The sequence below is a fragment of the Lottia gigantea genome (assembly GCF_000327385.1).
Source record: "Lottia gigantea unplaced genomic scaffold LOTGIsca_29, whole genome shotgun sequence".
Classification (NCBI taxonomy): domain Eukaryota; kingdom Metazoa; phylum Mollusca; class Gastropoda; family Lottiidae; genus Lottia; species Lottia gigantea.
Window position 1 is genome coordinate 2286010 of NW_008708943.1, and position 25161 is coordinate 2311170.

Genomic DNA, 25161 nt, shown 5'->3' on the forward strand with positions numbered 1-25161 from the left:
GACTCAATAATCTGGACTTGAGAATCATTACATAATTATGTAACAATAAATTATTTATTGATACACTTTACACCAGCCATCATCAAGCAAACATATATTTGAACATCCAGGTCCCATTCATAATATGAATATGTCTACAATTTTTGGGGGTAGAATAAATCAGAAGGTAGACTTATTATGTCTAACACTACCAAAATATAAAGTGGACTGTTTACCTTACCTGGATTTTTAAAAAGAAAGTCTGAACTGGTTAGTGAGGTATTTGGTATATAAAACCGTCTTTCACAATAGAGGACAATTATTCTAAACCTGTCTAATAATTTTGTCTACTTGTAATAATTATTCAGCATGGAGTGCTGGTCTATATGTATGTCGATATAATATTAGCATAATGACAATCAATTTTAATTTTAATAGAAGCATGTACTCTTTAAATACTCTATACAAGTCCTTACGAAGCGTTACATAACGTTTTTTTTTTTCGTACTGAACAATTTGCCATATCAATAAGCAAAATGTTATGTGAAAGCAAGTTTTATAAAAATGAACAAGCGAATGCGGGGCTGGATTACACACTTAACATGATTTCAAAGTAATTGGATTCAGTGATAATGTGTATGGTTCATAGGAAGGTAATTTTTTTAAGTGATGTTAGTTATGTTAAACGACTCAATTTAGGGTAAAATGTTGTTGACTTGTATACTTGTATACCCTTTATTAATACAGATGAACTCAATCTAATTAGAAATAAACAGAATCTCAAATTATCTCTCAAAATAATTAAATTAATTTGGTAATTTATTTAGGTATTGTAAAGATAAATATGCACATCCAAGTCAAATTTAAAACATAGTGGTCCAGTATATTATAGGTAGAATAAATAGTAATTGAAAGTTTCTATGTAAATTGCCTATGAAAATTATTGACTGTAATGTGCATGAATATCTTTGTTTGTTATACCAGAGGATCTGTATTCTTGATTGACAGTATTCTTTGAAGAGTTCCATGATGTGATCTACTGAACTCTTGGCTATTTTCTATTTGAATGCACGTATGATTTTGAGTTTCTAAGACATTACTGCACATGGGTAAAATTCAAAACACTATATTTTGAGGTAGGATAAATACATACATGTCTGGTTAATATATAGCATTAATTATTACTTATTCTACCTCATATCAAAATAGACTGCTCTTGTTTAGTTTTGAATAAGACCGCCATACTTTTGCTTAACTACACAACCACTCTAATAATAAGGTCAAAAGATAAGAAATGTGCCATGCTATCAAATAGTGCTTTTATATCCGAATTTGAACAATAGAAAAGATTCAAATTGTCATTCGGCAAAAAGATTTTCACCTTCAAAATGTTTTGTAACTCAAATATTAAGAATCTGCCAAATGAACGTTTGTAAGATATTGCAAAAGAAAAGATTAAAATGTACCATCTTCCTGATTGTTTTATCACCTACCAAGAATTGTCATGTGTACCAAATAGCATTAAAGATCTACTTCCGGGTCCCATTTGGAACACCTAATAGCATGTTGCTGTTGGCTTTTTAAGACAGTGTCTTTTGCCCTTTCAGAAATTCTAAAAACTAAGTCTTGTGGCTAGAGTTGTGAGGCAATGCCAGCCTGAAAATAATTCCATCACAGCAACTATTACTAAAAACCCTCCATTGCCCTTCCAGATATATTACATGTCGCTCCAAACAATCAAGTCTGGCTATGGGGCCTGTGTATATCAACTCTCAATTCAATGTCCCATTTGGCTATATAGGACAATTATTGCTAAAAAAATCTAAGCTAAATTGGTTCTGTGCTGAACTACACTCAACATTTCAACTTTTTCGTACTTTTAAGAGAATTTTAATAATAATTCGGTAGGAAGATTAATTTAATAATATTTGTATGATGTACAGTTTGTCAATATACATGATATTTGTGAGAAATATAGACTGATGTATTAATTGATCAGTATTCTCTGACCTCGGTTCCTTTGGCTTTACTCACGCTGCCAGTTTATATAGTTCATTGATTTGATTGTTTCACAGATTCCATTGCAATAGAATTCTACACACTGGGACAATACTAATAATTCATACAATATGATATATATAATCCTTGAATTATGTTAAGAAAAAGATTGAACATAAGAAAAAAACATTTTCATTGATATACTACTTCCTTTAATTTTAGACTTTTCAAGTCACATACTAGAATCTTCATCAAGCATAAACAATAACTTCATTATTCCTGTATTAGACTTGGAAACATTGCTGAAATTAAAGTAAAGTTGTATATCCATCAAAGTGTTCTTAAAGTTTTCAATAAGTGAATATCCTGAACATGTACTTATAATATAGTCTGTGAGTTTAAAATAAAATGTCTGTCACAGATCACTGCTTACTTTTACCTCATCAATTTGAGCTGGTAGAAAACATGAGCTTATTAGCAAACAGAATTGGTAAAAGGAATTATATATAGGTTTTTAAGAAACATTTCATGAGTGCAGCCCAGGAAAACTCTTTACAAGGCAAGACAGAGAAGCAGTTATATGAGAACAAGTTAATCTAAAGACCAGAAAGAAATAAATATTTCAAAACATAAGTTGCCCATACTCTTAATTCATTGCTGCTAAAGGGAATTTTGTAAGATTTTTAAATGGATATGGTTGTCTAAATGTTACCAACAGTAGCTGATGAATCTCAATTTTATCAAACTATTGCATTAATCAGAATTAAAATGCAAATCCTGTGATAAGATGATTCTATAAGTTATTACAAAGTATTTACAGAACTAATGATTGTTCTTCAATATACCCAACCATACCTAATATCATTATGATCCAATAACACTGAAATCTGTATCTTGATATTAATGACCCATTAAACACTGAAAATGTTATGACATGCCTCCTTTATGATTGACAGGCCAATGTAAATATAAGGAATGAATGTGGATATTGTTATTATTATGGGAAAATAAGCACTGGTTTATCATGTGACAAGACAATGACCTGACATTGTCACATGATAAACCAACGTTTGATAACAAGATCCACGATCATTCCTTAAGTAACATAATTGACCAATATCCATTGATATAGAAGAGACAGTATGAAAAACCTCATTGAAAGTTTTATACATGATAAATTCTTTCAAAATAGAAACAGGCTTGAAGAGATGAGAAACAAATGCAACGTCTGGAATCTGGTATTTCCCTTCATATTTTTCTGCAGGTTACAACACTTGGCATCCATGACCTGACGAGATTCATCTTCATATTGTGTTCTGTGGAAATGCATCATAAGTGGTCTTAATTTATGCTAACCAATTAAAAACACTATAAAAAGTGGTTAGATAATACAAATCAATGTTTAACGATGAAAATCTCACAATTCCTCATTATCATATAATTTGGCAATCTTTTATTGAACAGAACATAAGCATAAAATTGGCCAGATCATGGATGAAGTCACCCATGGAAAAACATGAAATGGAAAAGAGATTTGCATTTTAATATCAATTGGTGAAAAAAGGATTCATCAAGTTAGCTGAAACAACACCTTAACTTTGTATAGCGACTCTTTGATGTTAAAAATTCATATTATTTGCCAATAGGAAATCATCCTCTTAAAATACAACGTCATGGTAGTCTGTGTCCTTCTTTTGAGATGAAGTTAGCCAATAAGACCAGTATACTCTAACCAGGTTTAGTACAATATAAATCAACCTGTAGCTCAGCCTATCAAAACACTCTATTTCTCAACTGACTCTAGTTTCTACAAGAAAATCATTAACATTATCTGATATAAAGTTTTGACCAATGACAATTTGGTATTTTGAAACTGGTTAGAGTTTCCACCAATAAAAATATATTATTTTACAACTGTTATCACCAATACTTGAAGAATGCACACAAGCCGAGAAAATTGAACCAATTAAAACAGGGTTTCTAAAACTGGTTCATCCTCCGTTATCCTCCACTGGGATCACATGACTATCACATGTCACATTGTAAAATATACCAAATAAATAAATAACTCATTATTTATAATACGTCTGTTTCCGTCATGAATTGTGTCACACATTGTCTGTAACACATGTTAAATTTTACGACTGTTTTACACGTTTCCGAGGAGGACCGAGAGGTGGACTCTGCTGACTGGCCAATGCTCGGAAAGCGTCTGCTATGAGATGTGGATGCGTAGACACCATAGATTTCCAACCCATTGTATCCATGACATCTGTTGCATGACTGCAAAAACAAAACAAAATTTTTTTTTCTAAACTTAATAATAACATTCATTTAAATCAAAGAAATTTGGTTTTTAAAATATTGAAACATGTTATACTTTTATTACCAAGAGATAAAATTGTGTGAAATGAATTCAGATGGTGTTTGAAATGGGTATAGGTATAGCAGCCAATCAATGCTCACCACTTTGAAATTGTAGTTTGCAACTGTAATCTTGAAAACTTCAGATTACTAAGAAGCCAGATGACTGGACGACCAAGATAGCTGCATTGGAGACAGTTTTAACAAATATTAACATTTTTACCTATTAATAAAATCAACAGCATGAGTTTTAAGTTGGTCAGCACTATGTAAGTCTGCTAGCACTAAAATATCACAAACATTTTCTACAGTTAAACTTGAATATAATGCATCTTCACACATCACTTTTAATCTTTCTAATGCATACTGAAAATATAAATATTAATCATTAATCACACATAAACAGCTCAATCACTTAATGCAAAATAATGAGATAGCATGAAAGGGCATGTGATACACCCACTAGCAGATTTGTTTCAATTACAAAGAACAAGCATCACCAGCATGAACTATCTCTTCTAAAGTCACAAATTTCTTCTTGAACTGCCACTTTATCATTGTTATCAGCCAACTCTTCCAGTCTGATTAATATCAGACCGAATTTCCGTTCTGTTTTTTTTATTGGCTTATATTTTTAATTTAGCCACTTCAGTTAGTGTCTGGCCTCTTAAACATTAGTCAAAATAACCTAAGCTAATATAAAAAAAAAAGTTTTATCTAATTTTAATTAGAGTGCCAAACCATTTTAAAGAGCAATAGGTCATAACTTAAGCTAATAAGTATCCCAATATTTGCCTCAACCACACAAGAATAATGAAGATGTCTGCAACTTACTTTGTCGGCTGCTGCAAGTAATTCGTCAGCCATTTTGTCTAAGTTAGGAGCTTTGCCCGTGTAAGTAAAACGTAACATTTCTCTCATAACTTCATGATCTTGATCTGTTATTTCAACACGATTCTACAAAATATAATATATTAACTGTATATTGATAATTCATACACAGATGGGTGCACTGAATAGAGACAGGATTAACACTTGCTTATTGAGATCCAGATGGTCACCGGTTGAACAAATAAGCAAAGATGTCTAACGTATTGTGAAGGGAAGTCACCCTTTTCCAAACTACTTTTGTCGGAAAGTTGCCCCAAAAGTTCATAAATATAAAGACTATTCAGATTATATTTCTGGCATGAATGTAGAAACATAAAAGACCTACTTGCTTACTCTCCTCCATTTCATGTTCAAACATGGCTTGAAATACTGGAGATCTTGCTGAAATATCAAATAAATGTTTCAAATAATAAATTCAAGACTTTGCCTGTTACTTTACATAATATAATGATCAATCAAAAAATCACACATGAATTCAAAATAAGTCGAATATAAATACTATCTCAAATGAAAAGAAATCTTAAAATCATTTACTGTACATTAATCATAAGCTTACTAGTATTGTAGATTAATCATTAATGGACTACAGAAGAAGGGGCATCTCTCCAATTTGTTATATATTTCAAATTACTAAGTATTCAATAATTCGTGCGCTCAAGTGCATAATTTAGATCTAATGTGTCTTTACCAATTCAAGGTAAGCAGCTTATTATTTTTTTTAATCATCCTCTATACCATAGAATGTAACACTACATACCTGATAAAATGGCTTTATGTGCCTGAAATTCTTTCCCATTTACACACAATATTACATCACTAGCTAACGACCGTTCAAACAATGAGCCTAAATCATTTGATAATTTACACTCAGGAACCTTGACTGGGGTACAGTTGGATTGGCCCGATATATTGATAGTATCACCGACAACACTCACCTAAACAAAATTACCAAAATAATCATGTAGAAAATCCGAAATGGAGAACAAACTAAGTCACATAGTTACATGAAATATAATATTTTAACGTTAAAATAGTATAGCGATATAGAAATATTAAAAAAAAAAAAATGTTTTTCTTACTCAGATTTTCACGCTCTGCGATCTTCAGACAACTGACCTATTTTCAGCTTTTATCAGTTGTCTGAGGATCGCATAGTATGAAACTCAACATGTCTTTTTTAGGTTTTAATATTTCTAATTGTACAGTAACATAAGAATATGTATAAATCTATAAACTGTCTAAATCAGACAGTCAAATAAGTTACAAAAAAAAACTGGCAGTGTAGTGATATCTAAGTAAAAAAATTCCATTTTATAAGAATCATTAGGGTAACCTGGCGTACATCTTCAAATCAAGACCATATAAAATCAACATAATATAACTTCTCTGTGATTCTCTTAAATTTTGAATTCTCAAGTTCCATTCAATGATCTGAAGTTTAGATTCAGTCAAATCAGAAAGTATGAATAAGAAAATTTTAAACTAACCTCGCAGAAAATAGTGAGTTTATCATCTGGTAATAAACCATTAGCTTCATCCATTAAAAAATCACGCCGAATAAATTTTTTAAAGCCCCAATCTTTACCTTGAACGAACCGATAGGCTCGCTGGCTTTCTGCAATAAATTGAGATGATATAAAAGTCATAACACATGGAATTTAAAGTAAAAATTTATTTGATAAAATGTATTAATGAAGTTTCTGTTGCACACCAAACGGTGGTTCACTGATGAATTATCCTTTCTTCTTCGTTTTTGCCTGTGAGCTTTTAAGTTGACTTGAAAGTTGTGTTTTTGACAAAAAAATAGTAAAATAAAACTTGTTCACAGCGTCAATGTTTACTTACCCATAGCTTTTGTTTCTTCCCGTTTAGCATTTAATATTGAGAATTTGAATTTGGCTCGTACTTCTGATTTGTTACAAGATACTAATAATAAATATAAGGATAAATATTCTTTACTTTCTTCATCTAAACCTTTCGGATTTACTCGTAAACACCTAGAATGAATACAGACAGTAATAGATTATAAGAATACATCAATGATAATAAATGACTTAGGACTAGTATAATATGTAATGTAGGACTTAGGACTAGTATTTGTAATACAAGACTTGCAATACAGGACTTAGGACTAGTATATGTAATACAGGACTTAGAACTAGTATTTGTAATACAAGATTTAGGATTAGTATATGTAATACAAGTCTTAGGACTAGTATAATATGTAATACAAGTCTTAGGACTAGTATAATATGTAATACAAGACTTAGGACTAGAATATGTAATACAAGTCTTAGGACTAGTATAATATGTAATACAAGTCTTAGGACCAGTAAATGTAACACAGGACTTGTAATACAAGACTTACGACTAGTATATGCAATACTGGACTTTGGACTAGTATATGTAATACAAGACTTGGGACTAGTATATGTAATACAGGACTTGTAATACAAGACTTGGGACTAGTATATGTAATACAGGACTTGTAATACAAGACTTGGGACTAGTATATGTAATACAGGACTTGTAATACAAGACTTAGGACTAGTATATGTAATACAGGACTTGTAATACAAGACTTGGGACTAGTATATGTAATACAGGACTTGTAATACAAGACTTGGGACTAGTATATGTAATACAGGACTTGTAATACAAGACTAGTATATCTAATACAAGACTTAATAGACAATTAGACAATGCTAATTGGATAAAAAAAAAAAGAGGATTGAGCTCAAACACATTATAAAATGACTCAATCCTACAGCCTGAATTAATCACTTTATGGATATAATTTATTATATAAAAGTAACAGTACACACCTGTTGTATTTGGCATGCATAAAATCATTTTTATGTCCATTAAATTTTTTTCAATTAATGATTTTTGGCCATAAAAAAAAAAAGTGAAGAAAGTAAAAAAGGCCACACAACACATGCATCAATGAAAGTATTTAATTAAAATAGATCACCTAATGATAAGTGATTAGTTGTATAATAATAATGCTATATATTATTGTAATGGAATATCATAAAACTGGTCTTTCTCTTTTTAAATTTTGTGAAAAAAGTATGCATTCCGCAAATTCTCAGCAATTTATATGATCCTTTTGAATGTACCTTATCATTCTTATGAATTTATTTTGTGTTATTTGTTTACAAACACTTGTAGTCCCGAACAAACAGCATCTGATGTTTAAATTACCAGAATCACGCGACGATCCGGATATAGTTCCAATAAGTAATGGCTGCCAATTATTTATTACTGTGATATGTAGGTGAGCGCTATCAGAACTACCAAGGTAGATCATTTGAAGAGTATTTAGAAGAGACCAGCTGCTTCTGACAGGAGTAAGCAAGTTTAAGATCAATAGTTAGTAGAAAAAATTTTTACCATTTGAGTTTGTCATTGGCTCCAGCTGAAAATGTGGAACTTTTTAAAACTTCTCCCATTTCTTCTCGACAGAAACTAAAGTTATTTATTGTCCAAATATAGGAAAATTTTATCACTTTAACCTGGAAAATAGACCAGTGATTTGATTATAATGTCATCTCTCCACAATACCAGTAAGGCTATATTCACCGATTCATTCCCGTCTTTCCTTAAAAATGATTACATAAAATTGTAAAAAGGTTTAAAACTAATCTACTTATTGTATTAGATAAAATCTAAAACTATTATGCCCTGATTTAACCAAGAATGTAATATACGAAAGCTTCAATATGTTTATTCACACTGATGAACAGTATCAAACTGTGTCAGAAATCAAAATCTAAATACCAATCTATAGTGTCAGTAGATGGTAATGAGGGCTTACAATAAGCCAAATATAGTCAAAGTTATTTTCTTACCTGTGTACAGCACCAATTCTCAGCTATAGGACATGTCATTTCCGGGGGAGGCGGAGTCGATGTACGACACACAGCCATCCTCGAATTATCAGGGGAAGTAACTTCACGATCCAGGATGACAGGTTTCACATTCACAACATCATTGTATATTTTATACAATAGGAAACTAAAAAGTAATAAGAAAAAAATAACATCATTATTTGTTTTGCCAATGGTTCAACATTTTGTTTTTATCAATTAATTTCTGTATTGACTCTGTTGGCCAAATAATAAAAAGCGTAATATAATATACCACTATGGCCTATTAAATTTAGCATAAAATTGAAATCTTATTATCTTAGTAGATGTTTCAATACCATACAACTATAGCACTAGCTATGCCTTTCAAATTCAAAATCAAAACAAAATCTCTGTCTTAAGATTACTATATAGTCCTACGAATCATTTGGCATAGCTCTGGAATCTTGTGATTTAATTCTACGTAGAAAACAACTGTATCTAATTAACTAGGAGTGTTGACTAGTAAGTTAGTCTGACTTCGGGATAATCTAGACATGGCTAGCATATCAATTTAGAAATAAATATGCAGCAAAAGGAAAACTCTACAGCCTGGTAATAAAATGTCAATAAAATACAAGCCTATATGAAAAACCTCATCCACTGAGTAACATTCAGAGGTTATGAAAGATGCGAGTTAACCTAGTCAGGTCATCCTGGCCTGGATACAAATCAGTTCAAGTCACTTTAACACATAACTTGTCAAGTACATACATGTATTGAATTGATGTTAACTTATGTTCAAATTGCTGTAAATTATAGTTAATTCTATAAGTTCATTCTAGCAATCCATAGACATCAATGCCCAAGAGTTTCTCCTACATATTGTTTCTCCTACATATTGTTTTGTGACAAATTGATGTCCAGTCTATAATCATGTAGTTTGAGTATTACAAGTATTTATTTGATGACGAGATATCAACAATCAAAAAAATTGGTAAATGAACTTTTTTTGGGCGAACCATAACAAAGAAACATATTAATAGTGATATTTTGTTCTATCAGAGAAACATTTTAAAAAGTAAGTTGGAAGACTGAAAAGTCATATACCTTGAATATTGAACAACAGACAATGGCAGGCAATTAGTCTGTTGTAAAGAGAGACTTGAAGCAATAAAACATTTAATTTACTATCCATATACAGAAATATCTTGTTTATTTTCTATAAAAACCAGTCAATGTTCTGATTTACAAAGTAACTATGTATCTTATTGTAGTAAACAAGTTATATTTGGTCAAAACCCTTGTAAACATAATTTTGCTCTCCAATAACCAATAGATATTTCGTCACCTTAGACAGACAGCACTTTTAATTCATAGTATATTTTCAATAACATAATAGTCTAGTATTCAGTGACATAGAAAATAAAATATACAATCAAAAAATCAATAAGTCTCAATCCTGATTGAATGTGGTCCATTCTGTTGAAAAGTGAGGAGAGTGAACAAGACATGTTTCCATGAAAGAAACAGCTACATATACCTGTACATTGCTCTAGACTACATTGCCTTCTATATGATAGCTATAATTGTAATAGCAAGTAGAAAAACTCTAAATTAATCAAAGCTTCAAGTTTTTGATCAATAAAATAAACCTTTTACAAAATTTAAAAATATAACATTTTACAACTAAATTGTTTTAAACACTGGAATTTTCTACAAAGGAAAGTTTTTCTATTTTTTTTTTACTAAAGCAGATTTTGTTCAAATTCAAGAACCAAAATTTAAACAGAACCTTTAACCATGACATATTAAGGTTTCCGTTGCACTTTAAAATGAAACTATATGGTTATGTTACTTTAATTCATTGAGTAAAATTATATAAAGGATTGACACACTTTCCTTTCACCTTGACACTACAAAACACACTAATAATAGATAAGAATTTTAAAAAATCTGATTTATGTGCAAGATGCACTCATGTATCAAATGATGTAAGTTAGCCTACTTATTTTCTTAAGTATAAACTAGTGGCACCTAGTGACATAGTTTGATCTGGATAGTGATAGCCGATTAACTTGTGACATCTAGGGCTGGGTAAAATAATCAAAATGCCCCATTTATTATCGATAATATGAATACTTTTAATTACCAAACTTCTGAAGCAAATTAATGTCAAGTTAAATTAGTTGTCTTTCCTTTCAGCATATAATCTACCCACAGTAAAGACATTATACTAGTTTATATTTCCAATAGCCTACATGTGTGTACGGGTCGAATAGAAATTTCTTATAATGTACAAATGTATAATTTGGCTACATATCTATCGGATCTCATAACTCTATATATCAATTTCTTATTGTACAAGATCCTCTACATGTGTATCAGCAACAAAATATCAAACCTTGAAGATATATCATTGTTATGGTTAAAAACCTGTAAATCTGTTGACTCTTTTAAGAGTAAGTTACCTTTACCTAGTAAGAACTGTTTGAGTGTGTGTAATACTGACTACAGACTATAATACAGAAATATTTGTGTTTGTAAAGCACCATTGAATGCTCACATTAGAGCAGTATTGTCCAAGTCTAATGTCTTAATCGATGCCAAGCGTCACGATAGTCATATGAATAGATGTGTGTGGGAGACAAGCAGATTAGTAAAAGTGATATGTGACTATGATAAAACATGTGAAATTCACACACGTGAAATCGTAAAACTTTAATCATTAAATTATGACCAGAGATAGAAATATGATCGTGTTTTAGATTAAATGATGAGTTATTAGCTTTGTTTAAACAGCCTAATGAAAGTCATCCATCACATATTGAATAGATAAAAAAAATTCAATAGAGGAAACTGATACTAAATGACTCTCATTACATTGTTAAAGGGACAGTTGCACCATCTTTTTTACCAATGGTACCTAAGTCTTAGAAACAGGAATTTTTTTAGCTAAGCCAATCAGTAATAGTGTTCAAAGCTCACCATCAAAATTTGAGTCTTCAAATCCATGTGTGTCCAGATTTATTGGCGATTGAATGTTAAAAAGATGTGTTAATTAACTCTGAAAGGTGTAAAGACAATAGGATAGTGGAGAATCAGTAAACCAGCCAGTTCATACAACCCAGGAAATCATGATTAACATTTCTCAATGTACCAATTTACTATATACCGTGTGATTCTATGCTTTCTAATAATCTGTAACAATAACTTTAAAACGTGATGCCATCATTTTCAGTCATTATCAACTTACTCTACCTCACTATTTATCAAACCAGGACAAAATAATTCACTTTTGAAGTTGACATTTGTAACGCTTAAAATTGTATCACTTTGAACACTTACAAATGAGAAGTGCTAAATATGAGTCATGTGATATCAGTGAGGAATATTACCTATAAAGAACCAACTAATACACTATGCCAATAACATACTGCTAATCACAATTCATAAACAAAAAACAGGCCTTCACTGTCAACTGTCAAAAGCCATAAAATTAAAACTGGGTATAAAATGTTTATTCTATCAAGATAATACTTGAACATGAATAAGGCAAAGAAAAAATATTGAGATCATTTCATAAGGAAGGAAGTATTCATTGTCCTTGTGGGTTGAATACTGATCTAAATATAGGAATGGTGGGCTAATTTTAATGTTTATTTTGGAAATCCTCCAACTTTGACCTAAAGTCATCTAATAATGGATCTGAGAGAAAGATACATTGCTGTCTAATAATGGGTCTTATTTTCTGACACATCTTAAAGGGATATTAGTGAGTCCATTCAAAAGTAACACATTATCATGCTTTTCTACAAATCTTATTTAAACCTTCCTCTGAAAGATGATACAAGTGATATTGAGGTCTGTCAACCTGTTGAATTACCTAGCAGATAACAGCCTTAGGTGGATGATCAACCAAGGATGGAAAGAGGGCTTTAGAGGGAAAAATAACACGGATGGAAAATACTGGAAAAAATTAGATTTAATGCAGTGTGTCACTTATGAATTGCACAATGTATGTCAATTTACATCCTGTAGCTATCTTGATCAATCTAAACTAGATAAAAGTAAAAATAGGGGAAATTCAGAATGAAAATAAATGGACAGTATGTAATACAATTAACGTAACATTTGCTCAAAATATCTATAATGCTAATAGTCAGATGGAAATATACCTTAAGAATAGAGCTCAATAAGTCATGGAATAACTGTAAAGAATTTTTACATATTTGTCCTTTCAAGCTATTCAAAGTGGAGAGAAAAACACCTGCTGATGTAGTTATATGACAAATGACAAGTATCAACCAGTCTATTATTTCTACCTAGTTTCCTTCAAAGATATATAGACAAAAGAAATATTCAAGAGCAAAAGGACTAATTTGAAAGTACCGGTAGTATAATTATACTGCATCAGCATATTGTATAAATTTAATGCTAAGAAGATAACTGTAGAAAGGTAGTGACAGTCTTTTATAAAATAAAGCATCATGATTACTATTTTAAAAGTGAAAATATCTTATTATTGTAGATCCCATAATAAATCAAATCAAATTATATACTGATAGATCTGAATACCAAAATGATTCATGATTCAATATGCTTCACAAGATTTACCCAAAGATAACATTAACATGGTGATACTATAATCCACATGGACAATGGAAGATCATAAGATAAAAATTTAGTTATCAACAGTTGTTTGCTTATCGATGGTACCTTGCCATTTTTCCACTTGACAGCCAAAATGTTTCCGAACAAAAACATGTCCCTTGCAGGAGGCTTTTCTATTTCAACTCAATGGTAACCAATAATGGCTCAAGGTGGTTCAACAGAAAAGAGACTGACAGTCAACTTTTTTTCATACATGTCTCCTTCGTGACCACTAATTTCTGAACCAAATTTGTCCTGCCATATCGCAAAAATTAGTTCAAGAATTTCTGTAGGTCCATAGAAATAAAAGGTCATGATAATTAAGCCTTTACAAAAAGTCTTCTTCTAGACATGAACTTACATATGAAAATGACAAATTATAATTAAAAGTGTGAAAATTTGCATAAACTAGTACACAATCTTTTGACTTTTAATACTATACTGGAGTTTATATTACAATCCAAACAAAATATTTGTAAATTGCGAACCGAATCAGAATATAACAATAATAGCCTAATGCCCTTGCTCTAGTACCTGGATGGGCCAGTAATCATAAAATACCAGTTTAAAAGAATCTTTAGTTTAGTGACTTTAATATAATTATGCAATTATACTAAATAAGCATTAATTTTATACAAAACACAAAATTATGATTAATGTTAAGGAAGTTCCATAATACCCAACAAAAAACAGTAGGTGAGTTAGGGATAAATAGGTCAAAAAGACGTTAAACCTTAATTCTTCACCTTTTGTCCCCTTTTCCTCAAAATGAACTCGTCGTCTGCTTGATGAACCCAACACGATTTTTAAACCACAACAATTAATTGACCCGTTCCGACACGAACCATCTAATCAGCCATGGTATTCAATTCCGAATACTCTCATATGAAATCAAAGCACCTTACTCTTATCTACAAAATTCCACAACATGGTGAGAAAAAATCTCAAAATATCTGTCCACTTTTCTAATTAATTCCGACCAATTTCCTGAAGTAGTCCAAGTGCACTTTAGTTTGAGAGCGGCCGACTTCACAAATCAGACAAAAATAGAAATGAATACCTCAAATTTGGGAATTAGTTCTTCAGATTTCGTTGACGGGTTATGGAGTATCACATCTTTCAGGAAATCCAGTCAGAAAATATTAAATGTTGCCAGGTTCCTCGGAAATCCGCACTTAATTCACTCCTTTTTTCCACCAAAACCCCACTTTTTCATCGCAATGACTTCTAGACATGCGCATCGAAGAAATGTCGTGCAATCTGAAACGAGGCTAGACTCTTGAAATACTCTCCAACACAAACTATTTATAATATTTTCCCATTTCAAAGCATTTCCAGAATCACATATTGGTTTCAGTGATTGTTTGATTAAATTTCGAACCTGATGTTGAAATCTAAACCTTCGACAAAGCCTAATATGATCGAATTCCGCATTAATTTATTTTTAGAAGTAGGTTAAATAAGTAGGTCAAGAGAAAGGTGAAGGTCGAAAGTTTACCAAGTCACATGACGTATGGCGACTGATAAATAATTATTCAGGAAAATAAAGATGTCTTCAATAGAAGAACACACATCTCAGTACAAAAGTCTGTCGCACAGAAAAATCGAAGTGATCAAGAAAAACCTTGTGTCTGTTTGTGGGTAAGTGTTAAGAGTCGAGATTGTCTTATAAGACGTCACTTCGATTTTGTTTTGATCATGTTTGCCTTCATCTGTTTGTTTACATCTTTGTCAATTGTAAACAACCAGCCTTACTAAGTCAGTTAGATATTCAGATGATTAAGATAAATCAGTACAAAGTCACAGTTAGTTTATGTCTGCCTATTCCACTGACCCATAAGTGTTAAACAGGTGATAATCATAATGCAGATTGATTTAATCATTAAATTGGCATGCATTTATAATGATTGTTGCATGCATTAACACTAGACTACACTGTCTTGTTGGTCATACTATGGAAGTATTAAATTATTTGCTTAAAATGTCTGCAAGCTGATACAATTGAAACAAGGAATAAAAAACTGAATTATGTTTTACGTAGATTAAGTGTGAAAAGTTTGATAGATAAAGCATGTTTTTCAACAATAGAAGATGGTTGTGAACAACTCATTAATTTTACAGCTAACCTTGAACAAATCTTACTTCATCAAATACGACGTAAGTTTTTTAAAATTTCCCTTTTCAATGAAATGAATGACAGGGGTTAACATTCTGATCATAAAAATCTGCCATTTCTTTGGTTAAGTGACATTTACCACAAGCATAACAAGTAGGTAACAGCCATATTGTTTCATGCTCTAAGTTATTTTATATTATAATGAGGTATGGTGTACACAGGCTGGTGTTGAAATTTTATATAAAGATGGTGTAACACATTTATTCATTTATTTATATGATTAGGGGTAGAAAGATTTGACTGTTTAATTCTGCAACCAAGTTCGACTGCTGCCACTGTTATACCAATTCTCACATCTCAGACTTCAGCACTGATTTTGGAAATCCTCCTTATCGATTTGGCCAAACTTTTTACCATTTTCATTTTTTCAGCACAAAAGAATTGGTATGGTGGAGCAGAAAACCTCCATTTCTGGACATACATAAAACAAGCATGTAAAAATATTCCACAGAGCTGTATTAGTAATATTGACAGCATTGAAAACATCAAATCTATGTCAGCCAAAGTAGGTTTACTTTGAAAGCCTTTGTGTATCAAAATCCCTTGAGGCATGATTTTTTTGTTATTACTAATGTTACTGTAGTCAATCAAAATAAGTTATTTTGCAGCTTTTATGATGTGATTATATTTACCATTAATCCAAATTTTTTCCTCCAAGACCAATTTAAGGTTATTTACTTTTGTAGGGTCGAGCATTTATTCGATGTGCTTTAATGGAGAAAAGATTATCAGAATATATAAGTACAGCAGTAAAACAGACCAAACTTACAAAGTATGTAAACACTCTCTTACATAGTTAGTGCTAGATCTTAATGTTTTGTATACAATCCTCTTGTAATTTAGTTACTAGATATATTGTATATATAATTTTTGATCAGGTTTGATTTAATGGGTTGATCTTAAACAAGTGGTAAGGGGCTGCACTTAGGTATATTCCCCAGTGCCAATAGATAAATCTTGTAGCCTGACATCGATATTTTTCAAGACCAATGAAGGAAAAATCAATGCAAAAAATATTTGACTTAATACTATTAGTAATTCCTTCTTACAATGATACAATTGGGGGTTCAGTACTTTCTTAGTCACAACAAATTTCATCTATTAATGAAGGATCATCTTTTGACATATATTATTTTGTTTCAATTTCAGGAAGTATTATCTAGATGGAGCTATATTATTATCAGAAGAAGCTACCATGATATGTGGTGTGTTACTTGGTTTGAATTCAATAGATTTCAGGTAGACCATGAACATTATTTTTTTTAAATTATAGCAATTGTAATACAAAATAATAAAAATAGGTCAGTTGTCGGAAGACCAGTTAGCATGAAACTCTAAATAATAACATGATTCAAGTTTTGTTATAATATTCCTATAACGCTCTACTATTGATGTATTGACCACTATTTTAACAGTGGTATTTCTATATTGCTCTACAATTGATGAACTGAGTACTATTTTAACAGTGGAATTTCTATATCACTCTACAATTGATGTATTGACTACTATTTTAACAGTGGTATTTCTATATTGCTCTATAATTGATACATTGAGCACTATTTTACCACTGAAAATATTATTGTATTTATAATAATTAGAAAAACACAAACCAGTTGTCAAACAATAAAATATATATAAACCCTCAAGCATATTTTTAATAATGAAATTAAATCTGTTTTTTAGTTTTTGTTTAAAGGGACAGAATGTTGATTTATTTGGTCCAATGGTTATAGATTATACTCCATATCTAAAATATCAACAAAGGTAAGTTTTAAACAAAATTTCATGCTTGTACTAATAGAGGCTTCTACAAAGATACACTTTCATCTGAATTCTGGCAAAAATACTGGTTACATTGTAGATCAAAAGATTGTTTTATTTAGTTTGTAAATCAATAGGTTTTAATTAGGTCTTTTGTTAACTGATTGATTGAACCTTGTATAGATTAATAATAAGAATCTATTTATATCGCGCTGGTAATTCTAACAGTCAAGTTGCTGTTTAGCGCACATAATGATAAAAACACAAGACTCACACTCACACTCACACACACACACGCACACACACACACACACACACAATTGACTTCAATCATAAAAATATGAAGAATTTCACATCGCTGATATCATGAATAAATAGCAATTTCAGTATTGAAGGTAATTATATTGATGAAGATGAGATGAGAATGTTAAACAGTGGTGAAAATTCTAGTCATAATGTATATGAAGATAATTCTGATATAACATGGAAAGAGAAATTCAGAACATTAGAAAATAAATACAGAGGAATGTGTGAACAAAAGGTAATTTATGATAATAAATAATGATCAAATAATTGTTTTACCAGATAGTGCTCAGTCTTTCGCGTGTTTTTTTATTTTTTTTGCAAAGATCCAGATTTTATTCACTGGTAACAATGATGGAATGAGCATATAATATCATTTTATTTAAAACATAAAAATTAAACTAATCAGATAGCATTCCCTGGCAAGTGAAACTTAAAGAATGAAAGGAGCATGTATTAGTTGATTATTTGTAAAAATATTGCAGGGATATTTGGAAGAATTATTAAGAATGAGAGAAAATCAACTGGATGAATCAAATCAACAACAACAGAAATTATTTAAAACTTTACGAGCTATGGAGAAAGAAAATAAAAGAGAAAGAGACGAATTGGAACAAGTTATTTTAGAATTACAGGCACAATTGTAAATTTTAACTTTTCTTCTACAAGATGCCCTCACACCATAGTGATTACCAGATGCATATGGTTTCAATAATGAATTTCATGAGTTCCGAACACAATGCACAAATCAGTTCTATCAGAGTTGTATTTGAAACTTATGACAGCTGTTCTTATTTGCAACCATACGCAACTGGTGATCACCATGATGTGAGGGCCGCTTTATTTTGATTATTCACATTGATGTATTATTCTTTTCAATTCTTGTTGTTTCTTCAACACTTCAAAAACTACATCATGAATTCTTATTATCTAGGTCATAGTGAAACACTGTAGAAAAATATAATGTATTTAGTTTTCAAACAAAATTTTAACAAGAATTTATTTTCTAGCTATTATAAGAGATTATAATTTATTGAAGTTTTAAGTGTTAAGCCTGCTAATGGCAGTTGAGTATAGCCTATGATTCGTTCTATAGTAGAGCTACTTTTGTTTTCAGATATAACTTAAAATCAGACCACCAATATCTTCAACAACGTGTCCAAGCATTAACAACTAGTCAACAGGTAGCATTAGGACATGTGAAGGAAATACAGATGACTGATATGGCAGGGGAGAGAACTCCATTAGATAATCAACGACATTATCTGGACAGTGAACAGTGAGTTATATTTTGGCATGACTTTTGGTATGTCTCTTTGCAGTTTAATGCAGCCTTCTTTGTTAAATTGTTTAGTATGATGAAAATTATCAAAATGTTATTATAATTCATATTAATTATGAATATGACGGCATGTTGGCATATCTTAGATAACTATCTTCCATTTTTTTTGTTTACAGTCAAAGTTTAACTAGCTCTGGTGAAACAGGTCAGTCACGAAAAGTAATTCAAACACCTGATTCGCGCAGTCTGCTATCAACTGCTTCTGAATTCCCCCAGCGAGAAGATTCCCAAAGTTTGATACCCTTAACAGGCTCATTAAATTCAGTTGACATTAGGACTGGAGAACCACAACACAAACATGAAGTCCCCATTGCCCAGACTACTTCACATTCCATGATTAAGTCAGAAGATTTTGAAAAGGTAACTTTAAAAACATTCGAAGAATTAACCAATGAAAATAAGCCTACCATACAAGTCAAAGAAGATCCAGGTGAACCAGCAGAAACTGATGTTCCCCTAACAACAGGAGAAGACAACTCTATTGGGAGCATGTCACCAGTCATGGTTACCAGTTCAGAATCAGAAGAACCAGTTCATGTCACGTTGGAGGATGTATCACAAAACGATGACATAGAAAATGCTCAAGAAGACAAGGTAATGGAAACACAAGATGATGTCACAGATAAGGACCAATCAAACAACAATTTAAATCAAAGTTCTGATTCAATCTCTAGTTCAGAGGAACCTGTTCATCTTGACCCACCAAGTTTAAAGCGAAATTCTGATTCTGGTTCTTCTGATACTGCTTCTTGGGAAATGCCTCAAGATCGTGACCTTCAAGCGACCTCTGGTGATGAGCAGTCTGAAGAAAAAGATGAAGAAAAATCAGAGAAAGATGAAAATGAGGCAACGTAATATGGCTGTAAATAACTGATCAAAACTCAAATTTTATTAGAATTTATTTTTGACTTGTTTGTCACTGCTTGAGTGTTTGAAATTTTGAGTAATGAAGAAAAAATAATCTGAATGTGCTAAAATATTTAATGTGCTTAAATATTGTCAAAATCCATCAAATTAGTGTGCAATAACTATTATCAATATTGCTAAATTTGCTAAGTATCTGCTTGATCAAAATCACAATTTGGCTAAAAAAAATATCAATTATAAATCCAACATAGGTCTACCAGTAAGAATCACCCATCATTATAATATGCAGTCCATATCCATGGTTTTATAAAATACATATTTATTTTGTATATTTATTATAAATACTGCTAGTAAGCAGCAGCTTTTAACAGATTCTCTAGAATTTGTAATAAATAATCTACCAAGTTACTGAAAATCACTGATTAACAGCTGTAGGTACACACCTCTCAGGAAATGTTCATTGAAGTTTTCAAATTTAAAAACATTATATTGGGACCAAATATATATTCCTTGTTTCTTATATTTTTTATATTTCCTAAATCAATGCAATATGTATATGTACCATAGCAAAGTTTAAATTATGCAAATTGAAAAAGAAATATTTATATGTTATTTGGAGACTTTTTTCTTGGTAGGTCAACAATCTTTCTTTAAAAGTCAACATATCTCACAAAGGAAACATTTGGTAGAAAGGAATTCAGTTATAGGTATCAAATACGTTATATAAACAGTAGTTGGTAAAAATATCAATGCACATCCTAAGGACTCAAGAGTTCAAATCCTCTATTTTTATATTGTGATACGGGTAGTAGTAATTAGAGTAGTGAATAACTTCAATCAGCCAGTTGAGCAGATGATAAGACTGTAAAATCACATGTATCGACAAGTCTGAAGGAGAACAGTAAGAACAGTACAACCATAAACAGAGTTTGGTTTATCAGAACCGGTTTATAAGCTGATCCTTGGTTCAAACTCTTGGCATCGATCTTTTACCAGGGAACCCAGACTTCCTTTATTGAGAGGAATTCCTCTTATGTTTTCCTGGAAACACCTTCCAAAGCATCCTTAGATGGTAAAATCTCCTGTACCTAACATGAGAGCCTGTGACCCCCTTTGACCCTCAGCTGATATTTTCAAATTTCAATTAGTATATTTTTTTTATTCATTGTTTTGTTTATACCCATTCACACTGATGGGTGCAGTTGTTTCTAACAAGCTAATTGTTGATGTGTTGGATGTGCATTGATATCTTGGACCAACTAAACATGAATATTAATATTAAGGTATTATATATGTAATAATATTGTTCAATCTGTGATATCAATAATTGTGATGTATGATTTGATGTGTCAAAAAAAGCATTTTGTCTTAATTGAAATTGATTTTTTTTTACGCCCACATGAAATTGTCACCAAGTTTAGTATACATCAAATGAATCGCTGTACTACTAGTAGTATTGGTGATCCCATCAAAAAGTCTTCTGTGATTGGTTATTGCTGTCTGTTTTTTCTTTTTAGAATCGCCACATGAAATTGTATCGCATATTGCCGTCAACCATCTGTCTGTCTGTGCATCCACAATTGCAGCTGCATGCATCTTGATCTTCTTGACATTGCTTTTTTTGTCTCAAAACATCTTAGATTTTTTATTTTTGGAGCAAGTGCAATATACACAGTTTTCAGAAAATAAAATATATGTATTTGAAAATATTAATCAAATTTTAAAATCAATTTTGGCCGATTTTAGTGTAAAACCTTGATAAAGTTTTAATTTACAACACCATCCTCACTTTCACTATTAACAGTGGAATTGGAAACTTCTAGGTTACCATAGTGACCAGTATTAGTTGTAATGTTCATATGTAGCCACCTACAAAGCAAAGAAAAAATTCCAAAAACTAAATGAATACTATTCATATGATCAAGTGCTTTTTCAAGTCACTCAACCTTTACATGGGGGTTTATTTCTAATTTATCACAAATTTGTTGAAATTTGACAATCTGTTTGTCTATTCAAAAGGAATAACCCTAAGATTGGCATGTACCAAACGTATTAAGCAATTGTATATTTTAAAACAACAGCAAATATTGTAAATCTAGTAAAAAAAAAAAAAGTAAGCAAGTGTTCAAACGTCTAGGTAACAAATCTTACCATACAATACATCCACCAACACAAACAATTACAGCAGCCAGAATAAAACATAATCCTGGAAAAAATGGCAGTGAAGCTGGATAAACCTCATTGAACAGGAGAGTGGCAATTAAGGAGGCAATACTCTCTAATGATGCTATCAAACCAAACAAACGACCTGAAAAGAATAAATAAGAAGACAAATAGAAAAGTGGTCAAATGTCAAAACATACAATATTACGTATCGTCTTTTGATTCTGGTTACTAGACCAGACGTGTAGTTCTGATCAGGTGTAAAAAAATAGCTGGCCATTTGAATCAACGTGATTGGTTGAAAGTATACACTTTTCTGCCGCTAGCATTAGAGAGATATAAAGATATTTACCATGTTCATTTTTATCAACTAGTGAACTGACAAGAGAACGTAAACCTGCTGAAGGAAAACCCATCAACATTGACATTACAGCTCCTACAATATATAATTAAAACTATTTTAAGGAAGATTTTTATTTTTTAGTATAAACATTCGTTTATAATTTATATATACCTAAAACAACAATGAATATTATTGTTACCTTCGAAGACAGTAAAATTATAAACATACATGTACAATTAGCTGAACTACTTTTTAGATCTATTTAGTATGCTTTTTCTTAGAAGCTGTCATAAGAGTGGAATGTATCATTGAAAAATACTGTCCTTTTCATAAAATTTATCCTAATAATTTAATAGTTAAACATGGCCCAGTATTCTTAGACAGTATTGAAGTATTGAAATTTGTCCTAACAAAATATCCTTATAAGAATGCTCAATTCAATATTCAGGCTTTACTCACCAGTAAAAATAACTTCTGTTATTCTAAAACTGTAAAATATAAAACCAACAAACTTTGATATTAGACCAATAATAATGATACTTGTATCTCGTAAATGAAATCTAAATTTTAAAACTGGTAAAACTGTTAATAACATAGCTCCACGTAAAAAATTCTCTGAACCTTTAAAATAACCATATAGAGTTCTAGACCAGGATAATGGTGCTCGAGTCACATATAAAAACATCACATCATTTTCACCTGGAATCAAAGTAAACTTGATCAATTAAAATAGCATTATAGTGTTTTCAACTTTTGAACTTTAAACCAAATAGCATTACATTCGAAATAACAAGCTTTATAATACATGTTCTGTATGTGCTGTCTACTGACAAGGGAAAAATTAATTGTTCCAAGCTCTATGGGTTAAACACTATTTGCCCAAAATTGTACGAAATGGATACAAACCAAACCAGGTAGTCTACTTGGGTACAATATCTTTTTTAAAGATACCCAAATTTAGTATCATAAGACAGTATTATAAAGGAGAGATATTGGGTCCATTATTAGCTGTAGCAGAACTTAAATTGTCATCTACCAATCAAGCAATTCATTAACACAGTATAGTCTGCAATATCAGCTTTAGAGGATGTTAACTTGTCTACCAACCAACCAGGTCCTCTACAACAGTGCTCGAGTCCTTACTCTGCTCCTTCAAGCTTGAAACTCATGTAAAACTCACCTGAGGTTGCAAACTGTAGAATCAATATGACAAGAATCATCAGTCCAATATATAACTTATATTTCTCTTCCCGTTCCTTACGTACAAATTTTATCATACTGGATAATTTCTCGAAAACACGTTGGCAAAATTTTCCCTCATTTTCTTCAAATTTAATCTCAGTACCAGCAATAGATATACTGGATGGTAACCGAATTAAGACATAAAACACAGATAAAACTAATAAACCAATTATAAAACTGTATGTAAATATAAAACCTAATTTATCAATCATCAAGCCAGAGGTAAAAACGCCTAAAAATCCTGCTACAAATATCATGGACTCCACAATTGAAATACGATAAGTTTTATTCCGATATGTCGTTATGATTGTAATATAACTATAAATTGCCATCATCATAGCGATAAATCCTCCACCAAGTCCGTTTAAAATTGATCCAATCAAAAGGTAGCTTTCGGGTATGTAGAGAAATATAGAACCAATGAGGTTTGAAAGAGCTTGTAATATAGACACAGAAAGAGTTGTTAAGATAGCCTTTTTGTGATTAACATCCACTAATGGACCCAAGTAGCATAACACAGAAATGCAGGAGGGGACAGTGGTTGCAACATTGTTTAACAATATCCAATGAGATGTTTCTGTTTGCACAAAATCTTCTTCTATTTGATGTGTATGGTTGAGACCTTCAGAATCAGAAAAGTTGCTTAAGGCATCACAAAATGTTTGGTTGAAATTTCTCACACAAATTTTTCGATACAATAAAGCTTGGAATGTAGGATAGCTAATAAAAATTGCCATCATGTACATAAACATTAATGGTTCAACAGTTATGTTTTTTATGAATAATTTGAGATGCATGAAAAAGTTCTCCATTTTAATTTTTATCAATCCCAAGATCTTTTCGGTCTGGAAGCTCAAATGGTCATAGTTCGTCCTACTGGGCGTGGCACTGGCATGCCTTTTTAGGACAAGGTTTCCAAAGATTACATATTATGTAGTATTATGGGCCTCTTGAGATTGTATAACACCATAGAGTTATATATAGAAACTATAATATAAAACACTTTGTTGTAGAGTAGTAGTTTATGTGACCCGTAGACAATAAACAACAAAAGGGAGGTCATTCTCAACATCCTCAGCATCTAAGACAAGACCACAACAAATTCTCAACCGACACTCTTCAACCACCAATAATTTCTCTCAATTTTGATAACCCTAACAAGTTTGTCATACTACAGATCAAGGCAATTACGACATTATCCTAAAGCACACAAAATGTAATAAAAAAA

At 31.2% G+C, this 25161-nt stretch overlaps 3 protein-coding genes across 3 annotated transcripts; 1 reads left to right on the plus strand and 2 right to left on the minus strand.

Moving 5' to 3' along the window:
* Window positions 1-1863: 1863 nt before the first annotated feature.
* Window positions 1864-14944, minus strand: LOTGIDRAFT_232540 (hypothetical protein). Its single transcript, XM_009056900.1, has 10 exons — window positions 14797-14944; window positions 9087-9252; window positions 8629-8750; window positions 7078-7229; window positions 6720-6847; window positions 5990-6167; window positions 5558-5613; window positions 5176-5298; window positions 4565-4707; window positions 1864-4260 (listed from the first exon to the last, which is right to left on the minus strand). Exons 2-10 carry the CDS (start codon window positions 9162-9164, stop codon window positions 4116-4118), a joined length of 1125 nt encoding a protein of 374 aa, XP_009055148.1. The 5' UTR covers window positions 9165-9252; window positions 14797-14944; the 3' UTR covers window positions 1864-4115.
* Window positions 14945-15285: 341 nt separating this feature from the next.
* Window positions 15286-18623, plus strand: LOTGIDRAFT_118736 (hypothetical protein; the record flags this gene model as incomplete). The annotated part of the gene is made up of 8 exons (XM_009056901.1): window positions 15286-15377; window positions 15778-15893; window positions 16284-16417; window positions 16599-16684; window positions 17062-17151; window positions 17596-17676; window positions 18061-18214; window positions 18462-18623. The coding sequence occupies 8 exons, from the start codon at window positions 15286-15288 to the stop codon at window positions 18621-18623; spliced, it is 915 nt and encodes a 304-aa protein (XP_009055149.1).
* A 3194-nt stretch (window positions 18624-21817) lies between these two features.
* LOTGIDRAFT_232543 (hypothetical protein) lies at window positions 21818-24956 on the minus strand. The gene is made up of 5 exons (XM_009056902.1): window positions 23872-24956; window positions 23151-23390; window positions 22701-22784; window positions 22337-22493; window positions 21818-22054 (listed from the first exon to the last, which is right to left on the minus strand). Exons 1-5 carry the CDS (start codon window positions 24743-24745, stop codon window positions 21952-21954), a joined length of 1458 nt encoding a protein of 485 aa, XP_009055150.1. The 5' UTR covers window positions 24746-24956; the 3' UTR covers window positions 21818-21951.
* Between the last annotated feature and the right edge of the window lie 205 nt (window positions 24957-25161).